The following is a 10,845-nucleotide window of genomic DNA, read 5'->3' on the forward strand; positions in this document are numbered from 1 at the left end:
AATATTTTGTTTTTTTAAATATAAATTAATTTTATATATAAAAAATAATATTATTTCATACTTAATTATAATTAATTGGTATATTTAATTTTAAAAACAATACTAATTTAACTGTTAAATAGGTTGTACACAACTGTAATAATAAATGAATTTTATTTTATCACAATAATTATAAAAATTTTAAAATAATATATTTATAATAAAATATTTAATATATATTAAATAATTAAGAATAATTTATTTATTATAAAATATTTATAATTATTAGTATAAAATAAAATTAAAAGTATAGACCGTAAATTTAATAATTAAATTATATGTATTTAATTTTAAATTTGAAAAATTTATTAAAATTATATTTAAATAAAAGTATTGAATCAAATTTATTTAAAATTTAAATATTTAAATTAAAATATAAAATAAGACAAATATGAAAGTTTTCAAGCAATTAGCCTTTTCTTTATATATATATATGACTGCTACTGCATGTTTCCTAAACCCCGTTACGGAGCAAAACCGAGGCAAAGGCAACCCTACGCCGTTTTCCAGTGCTTCGGACACGCCCACGTGGCGGTCATGTCAGTAGGACCCACCGCCCACGGCCTCTGGTTATGGATACATTCGATGGCTCTCTGCCCCAGTTGCCTCTCTCTCTCTCTCGTAATAATCCCCGGCCAGTTGTTGTCAGATTCCGGCCACCTTTCTCAGCTCATTTATATATACCCCCGCCCTCCCCTCTCTCCCCCTTTACCCTTCACATTATTTCCTCTTTCTTTCTTTCCTTCCACTCGAAACCTGAAAATAATCTCCAAATCCCAATACCCTTTCCACTCACACGTATCCATACATGCCCCTATCTGCAGCAGTGTATGTACTTCGTCTATCACTCTTCTCACTAACTCCCACTAGAGTAATATCCTTTTTCCCTCCCCCTGCGTACTTTAGCGGCAACCACCCACTGCTAATCTTTCACTTTTTCTGTTCTTTCTCTCTCTATCTTTTGGCTTTTCTACCTCTTCATTGTGTGGTTGTTCGGGACCATGAATAGAGCATTGTTGCCGGAGATGTTGCACTGTACGGACATGACAGTGCTTGAGAGACAAAGGGCTCGCTTTAAATGGCAACAAGAACAAGAGCTACAACAGCAACAGCAGCAGCACCATCAGCAAGAGAGTTTTTTTGGCGATTTGAGTGGGGTGTTTCAGTTGCAGCTACAGCATCAGGGGCTCCAGGGTGATCTAGGTGAGGTCGTGACTCGGTCTGTGAAGCCTGACCCTGCTTCGATGGATAACGGCTGGCCTGGTTTGGTGGGGTTTGGTCCTTCTGGATATGAGAATAACAATGGGTCTGGTTTTGATGTCAATTATGCTATTTCTAGGACTTCCAGCTGCCAACCAGCTGTGGCGGGGGCTGCGGTGGATGCTACGGTTTTGGCCGAAAGCAGAGAGCCTGTTATGTCAGAGAAGTTGAGTCCTGGAGTTGGCAGAGAGAATTTGAAGAAAAGAAAGGTCGATAAACTGCAGCATAACACAAAGGTGTGTTTGAGTGTGCTTAAATCAACATTTTCTCTTTAAAACTCTGCATAAAAATTCTTCCTTTCTCTGTTTTCTTTCGCTCTGCACTGGGTGCACGGCTCTATTTTAGCTGTGTTATTCAATATTTGTCTCATGACAAGCTCCATTAAATAATAATTTATAGTTAAAAAGCAACAGGATGTCAAAGGACGCATGATATTGCTTTTGCTTGGTTTAATTTGTTCAACCTATTACTGAAAGAATCTTTCTGGGTATATTTAGGTCGTTGCAGAAGATGAAAGCAGGGACAAAAGGGTCAAAGGATGTGCAGGGGAAGGAGAGTCAATGAACACAGAAAAAAATAATAACAAGAGCAGCAGCACCAGCAAAAACAGTACCAAAGAAAATTCTGCAGAGACATCCAAGGATAATTCAAAAGTAACAGAGGTTCAAAAACCAGATTACATTCATGTCCGAGCACGCAGAGGTCAAGCCACTGACAGCCATAGCTTAGCTGAAAGAGTGAGTAGAAAGAGAACCTTCTCTAATCATAGTCCTCCATTAATTTTCTTTAAGCAATCGTTTCTCATACATGTGAGTTTTCTAGGTGAGAAGGGAAAAAATCAGCGAGAGAATGAAGTACCTGCAGGATTTGGTACCAGGATGTAATAAAATTACAGGAAAAGCAGGCATGCTTGACGAAATCATTAACTATGTTCAATCTCTTCAACGACAAGTAGAGGTGATTAATTTAATTAATTACGCTTATTCAGAAACATTCTTTTACTTGCATGTATCTGCAAATTCTTGATTGAGTTCTTGATGTTATGTTTCCATTAACAGTTCTTGTCCATGAAACTAGCTGCTGTCAATCCCAGGCTTGAATTTAACATTGATAACGTATTTGCCAAAGAGGTAAAGGCTCATTTCACTAAACACAAGCAAAATTTCAAGTACTTGAAACTTTATAATGTTACACTGAGCACTTCTTCAATCAATCAGCAGGCGTTTCCTGCTCCTACAACCAATTTTCCAGAAACTGGGATGTCGTCAGATTTGACTAATCCTGTCTACCTTCAATTTAATCAAGCACAGCAACAGCAACAGCAACAGCAGCAGCAGCTATTCAGTTCTTCAGGATCTATCCCTGAAATGTTCATTGACCCTTCTTGCTTCACTGTAAAGTCTTATAAACACTTGGTGTTTCTGATATTTATCTCTAATTTTCCTCATTTAAATCATAATTTCTTTGTAATTATTGTAGCATATTCAGCCCTCATCAACTTGGGATGCTGTTTCTGATCTACAAAAAATCTTTACAATGTAGCATTTGAACAAGGAAGATCAACATCCTTCACAACTCAGCCATTTACAGGTAAAGATAAGAGGTAACATGTCTTGTCAATCTTTCACTTTATTTGCTTTGATAATTTCCATTAGGCTAAAAAGAAAGCGAAGTGGGTTTTAACTAACAATGATGGAGACCCAAGAAAACCCCACAAATGCTAATGATTTTGCTTTAGGAAAAATAGAAAAAGAGAAGAAGAAAAACTAAAAACAAAGATCAATGTTTGTGATTGACAAGAAGGAAGAAAAGTTTGTCACAGGGAACTTCCTATCTTTTCTTATAAATTATCAAAAACCAGAGGATCTTTTCAATGACTATAATTTTTCTCAACTATTTTTCTTTTGAAAGAGGAAGCAACCAAAGATGTAAAAGCATTTTAACTGTATACATACATAATGGCCATCTATTCCCAATTGACGGCATATAAATGGGTCCCATCTGGGTACTGTATGATTCTCACCATCAAATAATCTTGATGATTATGATTGCTAATCATATTAGCTTATAATCTAAAAGGAATTTAATTATAATTTTGAAATCGAGAGTCTAATTAATGAATTTTTTATTTTATAGGGACCAAAATGATAATTTCTTTTTTTTTTCTCTGTGGCATTATCTAGTAAGAGTGAGATATTGATTCTAAAAGATATTTAAACTAATTTTGGCAGGCACCATTGAAGCAAGTAATCTGAAGATGGAGATGTGAATGAGAATATGGATTTGATAGGATTCTTGGAAGAGAGATTTATTTCTAATGCAATTTGATCTTGATTCTTTTTTTTTTTTTTCTTCTCTTAAGTACATACCGTATATATTTGTATGTATACTTGCAATGACATAGTATGAATAAAATCAAAACTATTAACATCAAATCCTTCCTTTTCTCTCATCACTCTATAATGATCTTTTGCGACACCGAAAAGGCCGATTGCGACGCAGTTGGGACCAAATAATTAGGATTGAAGGCAATTTGAAGCATTGATGGGGCAAAGAAGGTTAACATTCAAAGGATAGGATAATATAACCGAGTCCCCATAGGTTTTTGTATGATATATAAGGACGCAAAATTTAAAATAAAATAAAATATTTTTTAATTTAATTAAATTATTTTTTATAATCACCAAACAAAAAGAAAAGGGAGGTCATAAAAATAGATTTTAAAAACATATAGCAATAAAATTAATTAATGTTCATTAATCTCTTCAAAATGTTGTTTTAGGTTTTTGCATAGTAATTATGAAAGGTATGCAATCACTTAAACTAAAAAAAAGAGTTATTCACTAAATTATCCTTTATTTAATCTAATTAATTGAAATGGGTATATGATAAAATGAATTTTTAAAAATTATAAAAATAGTTGTGTTTAGAGGGATAAAGTCTTTTAAAAAATATATATATATATATATAATTTTTAAAAAATCGAATCGAATTGAATAAATCGAAAATTAAAATTTTAGTATTTATGAAAATCGAATCAAATTGATTTTGGTCAAAAATCGAATCGAATTGAATCGATTCAGTTCGATTTTATCGATTTGAATTTTTAATAAATTTTTTTATTTTTTATATTTTTAGTATTTTAAAATTTAATTGAAATATTTTAATATTAATATGATTTAATACATCTAAATTATTGATAATAATATACTATTATCGATTCGATTCTATTTTTTTGATATATGATATATTACCCCATGAAAATGAACACTTGGTAGTCGAGTGGCACAAGTTGTCCCTCAACTGGAGCTCCCTCTTAGGAAAGAATAATAATTTATACTGATTGAGACACTGATAATTAGCACATACAAATGGAGGAATAAGGAATAACAAATATAAGATTATTACTATGTTGTGATTCCTTCTTTCAAATATCTAAGTTTATGCTATAGTTTATGGATATTTACTTGCTTACATCATTAGACATGTTTCTTCTTTGAAAGTAATGGAAATAGCCTGAAAATTACCCTATTTCAGTAAGCTCTTTTGCTAAATGTTTTTAAGGAAAATTCATGTTTATTTAAAGCAAGAAAGTGGGTTTTCACCAAAAAAAAAAAGAAGTGGGTGACCTATCCTTTAATACTCAAGCTCTTAACTCCTTTGCTAAAACTATGCATAAATACAAGAGGCTGTTTCTGAAAGCTCAATGCATCAGTTTCCAACATAGGCAATTCCAAATATGAATTATGTAATTAATACTAGTACATTAACTAATCATTTCAATAAGCAAATTAAGGGCCAGCTACTATAAAATTAAATTAGACATTATAAATTTTGAATTTGAGTTTTAAAATTCAATAAGAAATACTTTGCTTTTTGATATTTTGAGATTCAGAATGATGGGATTTACAGTAGTTGTGTGGGTTTAATGAAGATGAGGGTATTCCTCCCCTTTTATCTCCTTTCTATTTGTTTGCCAGTGACGTTTAACGGTCTTTCTGTCCCAGTGTTACATGTCTATGTCATCCGGGTCCATATGTATGGGAATATCATAGTCCCTCTCCACGCCAGACATTTAATTTCTCTAGCGCACATGTGGATAGAGCTGTGAAGTGACTGATTTGTTGTCTTTTCTTAGGTCACATCACCAGACTTAACTTTTTCTTGCTGGACCTGAATTTACTGGCTGCCGACCTGCCCCGTATGTTTGGGTCAGGGCTGGAGATGCTGGACTGATCGTTTAGAGAAGATTTTATGAACTTTGAACCGACACTATCTTTTTGGGTCCGACTTTATTTTAGGGCGGTGAGATCCGATGATCATTACTCTTAATAATAAATCTGCACACAATTTAAATTAATTTTATTAGTGAATTTTGGGTATGAAAATGTATTTAAAGAAAAAAAAATGATATTTAAAAAAAACAGCATAGAAGAAAATAACTTTTTGGAATTAAAAAGTAAAAAAAAAGTTAATGAAAATTTTTTTTATGTATAATTGATGCATGTTAACGGTAACCATATATTAATAAAAACGATTTGAAATCTGCTGCATATATTTTCGTTGTTGGTATAAAATTGTGGTTTACTTGTTGGGTTGCGGCTATAAACAGGGGACCACTGGGGCTTTGCCTTGGCTAAAATTTCATTTAATTTTTGTTGGATTTACAGAAGCTCTTAATGAGAGGCTATATAAGCTTTCATTTTCAAGCCTCAGAGAAACAGTGAAAGGGGTGGTCCATTGCAAAGATCTCTTTGATTCTCTTTGTTTTGTTGAGATGGTGAAATATGATATTGCCTTTTCTCTTTCTTGGGTCCATATTTCAGCTTTCTGTGAATTCTTTTTTCCTTTTGCTTTTCTAAATTTGTGATTCCTATCCCTCTCCACCTTTCACATAGTGCATGCATTGCAGGGCATGCATGTATAAAGCTAAGACTCATTAAGATTCTATTGGCTGCGACTGCATTTAGTGGTTCCCACAAGATTTTGCTTTGAGCAACCAAGTTTCTGTCTTTACCTTTTAACAAGATTCCTCAAATATCCTTATAAACACCAAAAGCAGGATTTAATATATACATGTAATTGAGATTAAAAGAGAAGAGATAGAAGAACTAAACTTAAAAAAAAAAAAAAGATTTTTTTATGACTTATCTACTTATAACTAAACGTTTTAAAATTAATATTTAGAGAAAATTATTAATAAAAAAATTTATTAATTGATTTTTAATTTTAAAAAATATATTAAAATATTTTTAATATTTTAAAAAATCTATTAGTTATAACTATTAAGTATTATAAAAAAAAATACATTCATAGCTTAATCTGGTGATAAATGCATATGAGAAGTCTAATGTTCTATTATCCCAATTACCATTTAAAAAAAAATAATAAAAAAATATAAAAGATAGAAACTAATTAGTAAATTTTTTAAAAATTTAAGAAATCAATTAATAAATTTTTTAAAATATAAGAATTAAATAATAATAGACTTAATGGTAAAATAAAAAAAACTAAATAGTAAATTTTTAAAAATATCATAAATATTTTAATATATTTTTTAAAATTAAAAAATTAATTAATTAATTTTTCTATAGAATTAAATAATAATTTTATCTAATATTTGAACTTTTTGGTCATGGAATTGTTTTTCTGTGATAGAAAATTTTTTTGGGCAAAATGATTAAAATTTATTGAACTTTTTGGGCAAAATGATTAAAAAGTTCAAAAAAAATTCTAATATTCATTGAACTTTTTGGGCAAAACAATTAATCACAAAAATTCTAATATTTATTGAACTTTTTGATCATGGAATTGTTTTTCTGTAATAGAAAATTGAAACAATTAATCATTTTTCCCCAATCCCCATTGTGAATAAATTTTTTTTTGTAATAGAAAATTTTATATATACACACCCTTTACTTTTTAAGTGTAATTTAGAAATTAAAAGTAAATAAATTTCAATTATAAAATTAAATAAAACAGAAATTATATGCAAATCAATTAAATTTTACATTTTAAGTTATATCTAATAAAATAATAAAATTTATTTTAAATAAATTTTATTTGAATTTTAATTAAATTCCTTATAATTCTAATATAAAATTAAACTAAACACTCTGTAAAAAAATATTCTTATTTTGCTTCGGCCATGGCCCTGTGTTGCTGAGTTGGGTTTTCTCAGCTGTTATTATTTTTTGGGCCACAACCCATCTTGCATGGTAATTGGGCCTTTTATCCTACAAAATTGGGCTTGTGATCCTATCTACATATATGTAATTTCTATTTTTTTTTTTGGTTTCAGGATTAAAAAATCTCCATTAATCTTATTTAAAATTCTATTTTAATATTGTAAGATAAATGAAAAAATGATTTTTAAAATAATTTTCTTCAATTACATATATGCATACCTTACGTCATAAAAAAATGTTAAAAACTTTTTTTGTTTTTATGAAAAATAATTTATATAGAGAAAATGTATTTTATAAAAAAAATTTTCTTTCTGCACTTAGAAAAATTGTGCTTCTCCAACGATGTTTAATCCTTTTACATTAAGACTTGTTAGAATGGACAAAAAACGTAGTGAGACCACCTTCACTGAATTCAAACAGTAATCTCAAGCAGCATACCCAATTTATCAAGTGGAAAATGACCTAATCAGCAGAAAAGCAAACATCAAAGCTCATAAATTCAAAAAAGAAAGAAGAGAAGGGAAGAGAAGAGTGCTCAGTAGGATTAAGAATGGATTAGAGGATTTATCCTCATAATAATGATCAGATTAACGAGATTATTATCTCATCATCATCGCATCTTCTCTTTATTTTCACAAAATGCAAAAATCACCTGAAGAGATGAGAGAAAGGAGAATTGGTTTTGCGCAGATGGAACAGAGCAGATGAGGTTTTAGAAGCGATGCAGCTTCAATTGGGATTGCTTCCTAGGGTTTTTGGCTTTCCTAGCCATTTTATAGCAAGGGTTGGGACCGCCCATAATTACTAAAACCTCCTTCCAAATTTATCACTTTTCCATTTTTTAAAAATAAAAACTATGATATTTATAATTTTATTTTTACAATTGCAATTTGAAGTTTGTTTTTTAATAATTGAATAGTGAAATTTGAAGTTTGTTTTTGAATAATTGAATCCTGAACAGTTAACAATAATTTAATTTAATTCTTCCAAATCATCAATAGCATCATTTTAACTACTACATTAATTATGATAATTTACTATTTTAGTAAATTTTCGTTAAATCAATTTTATATATTAATTGATATTAATATATTAAATATCTAAATTAAAATCATAATATATTTAACACTTGAATTTATAAAAAATATAATAATTAAATATAAATTAATTATATTATTAATAATTTATTAATTTTTTTTTATCATTTATATTACTAACTCCACTTTAAATTTTATCAAATATGCTATTAATTTTATAAATTATTAAAAATATATTATTTTAATTTTAAAATTTTATAAAAATTAAAGTTGAATCAATAAAATTTCAAATACCATAAGTAATAAATTAAATTATTTTTAATTTTTTTATAAATGTAATGATATATTTAATTTATATTTAATTGTTAAAATTTTTATAAATTTAAATATTTAATAAATTATTATTTTAATTTAAATGTTTAATAGATTAATATAAAATAATAAAAATTATAAATATTCATCGGACAAATAAATTTTTAATGGTATGCTCAATGGCAAAATACCATCCTTATTATTCATAATTCGTAGTATAGTTGTTAAAGAATATTTTATTTATCTTATAATTATTATTTATTTTATTTTTTATACATAAATTTTTTTTAAAAACAAAATAAAATAAAATAAAATAAAGTTATAATAATTAATTTATATATTATTATTAATAACCGTTGGCCTCGTACCCCTTTGAACTGGATCAGGACCCACAAAGGCCTTAAGTTTGAAATGCTCTGGTGACTTCCAACCCAAAATCTAGCATGAAAGATAGGTCGGATCGTCTGTGAGTCTAAGCCCAATAAGGAAGAGGCTGACCCAAGAAGGAGATATGGAGAGAAATGAGTAAGCCACGTCTTTTTGCAGCCTTAATCGCATGCACACTGAGAAAAATTAAATGGCCGCTTGACATAGGTATGACAACTGATGGTACGGGCCCGCCTGATAGAGACAGACGTCACTGTAGCAGAGAGGCCGTTAGGCGCCACTGACAAGCAAGAACAAAAAAAAATAAAAGAAAAGGAGTACCCTAAATGGATCAAATTAACACATAAAAATTTTATTATCTGAATTTCTGAATATCAATTATAATATAAAAAAATAAATAATAATTTTAAATAATAAAAAAAATTATTAAGAAAACGGAATGAATCATCCATGAAAATCTTTTTGTCGTAAAATCTATTAAAAAACTTACCTAGAAATTTATTTTTTGTTAATATATAGTAAACTATTGCTGATTTATGAATTTATGTTGGCTTAATTTTAATGAGTCTGAATATTGATCTATTCGAAAAAGTTCATTTTGCAATTCAGATAAAATATCTATGAGATATGTGGTAATTGGTAGGGTACAAATCATTCTAAATATTTATTACATACCCATTTCCTTAAAATTACGAAAGTTTAATAAAATTTTTGATTTTTTTAAAAAGGAAAACTTATTGAATGTAGGATTCTCAGAGTTTCATGTGACTGTATTTAAATTTCCTATTATTGTAGAATTTTTATAGTGTTTGAATATAAACTTTATAATCGAATGGAAAAATTGAAATTATTAAATACATTTGATTAAATTTGAGAGATTTCAAGTTCTATTACATTGTTCGCCAACTCCATTTCAAAAAAAAAAACTCTAAATCAATGTAACTTAGGTAAGTTTGTTGGAATCCGAAACAGAAGAATAAAAAAAGTGAGTTAATACCTAATCCTTGTTTACCAAATTTCAATTGAGTTGCTTGTTACCATTAACAAAAGATTAAGGGATAATAAACTAATAAAGGGGCTGCACCTAATGAGCTGCGACTATGACTTCTTCCCCCTTATTTTTAGGACACGATACCTTTAAATTCAAGTTACTCGTTTCAAATGCCTGCACCCTTTTAATATTTCTTATCTTCTCTATATTTATATATTTCTCCTCTTATTATTATTATTTTCAAATGCCCTCGTATCAAAAACTTGTATTGTATTATGAGGTTGTCAATGAATCAACAGTCAAGTGCAAAAGCAACAAAATCTCTACAATTATGAGGTTCACTAGTTAATAGTCTTGAACTTTATAAATTATGGATAATTAATCTTATTTTTTTATATTATAAAAATAATTAGTAATAAATATTTATTACTTTATAATATTTATTACTCTCATTTGAGTATTAAAATAATTATATAAGGGAACATTCCTACCTCCACTTTTCCGTTATTTTGTATAAGTTATTTTTTACTAATTTTTTTTTATTATTTTAAAAAAATTAATGTCACGTTCATACAACAGATTTGATTACAAAACTGATGAAATTTCTCTTGAATATATATATATATGAGAG

General features: G+C 28.6%; 1 protein-coding gene and 1 non-coding gene across 6 annotated transcripts; one reads left to right on the top strand and one right to left on the bottom strand.

Annotated features, from left to right (window-relative positions):
• The first annotated feature begins 637 nt into the window (after positions 1–637).
• On the top strand, positions 638–3,734 carry LOC110612840 (transcription factor bHLH63). 5 transcript variants are annotated; one of them, XR_002487519.2, is made up of 7 exons: positions 638–1,535; positions 1,797–2,036; positions 2,122–2,256; positions 2,358–2,429; positions 2,517–2,693; positions 2,779–2,902; positions 3,531–3,734. XR_002487519.2 is itself a non-coding variant. In XM_021753659.2 (7 exons), exons 1-6 carry the CDS (start codon positions 1,041–1,043, stop codon positions 2,839–2,841), a joined length of 1,182 nt encoding a protein of 393 aa, XP_021609351.1. In that variant the 5' UTR covers positions 638–1,040; the 3' UTR covers positions 2,842–2,889; positions 3,531–3,734. The 5 variants fall into 5 exon arrangements, 2 of the variants coding, with proteins under 2 accessions (XP_021609351.1, XP_021609352.1); XR_006350366.1 differs by having other exon boundaries at positions 2,377–2,429; positions 2,779–2,889; XR_002487521.2 differs by having other exon boundaries at positions 2,377–2,429; positions 2,520–2,693; positions 2,779–2,889.
• Positions 3,735–8,020: 4,286 nt separating this feature from the next.
• On the bottom strand, positions 8,021–8,105 carry LOC122723602. The gene has a single exon (XR_006350588.1). It is a non-coding gene; the product is annotated as a small nucleolar RNA U30 (small nucleolar RNA).
• Positions 8,106–10,845: the final 2,740 nt, after the last annotated feature.

This window comes from Manihot esculenta, chromosome 4, assembly GCF_001659605.2.
Source record: "Manihot esculenta cultivar AM560-2 chromosome 4, M.esculenta_v8, whole genome shotgun sequence".
Classification (NCBI taxonomy): Eukaryota; Viridiplantae; Streptophyta; class Magnoliopsida; order Malpighiales; family Euphorbiaceae; genus Manihot; species Manihot esculenta.

What these genes read in the sequence shown, in the direction of transcription:
- LOC110612840 (XM_021753659.2), top strand. Translation starts at nt 1,041, where the DNA reads ATGAATAGAGCATTGTTGCCGGAGATGTTGCACTGTACGGACATGACA. An exon ending in GCCATAGCTTAGCTGAAAGA is followed by an intron (nt 2,037 to 2,121) that starts GTGAGTAGAAAG and finishes TGAGTTTTCTAG; the next exon opens with GTGAGAAGGGAAAAAATCAG. An exon ending in TTGACCCTTCTTGCTTCACT is followed by an intron (nt 2,694 to 2,778) that starts GTAAAGTCTTAT and finishes TAATTATTGTAG; the next exon opens with CATATTCAGCCCTCATCAAC.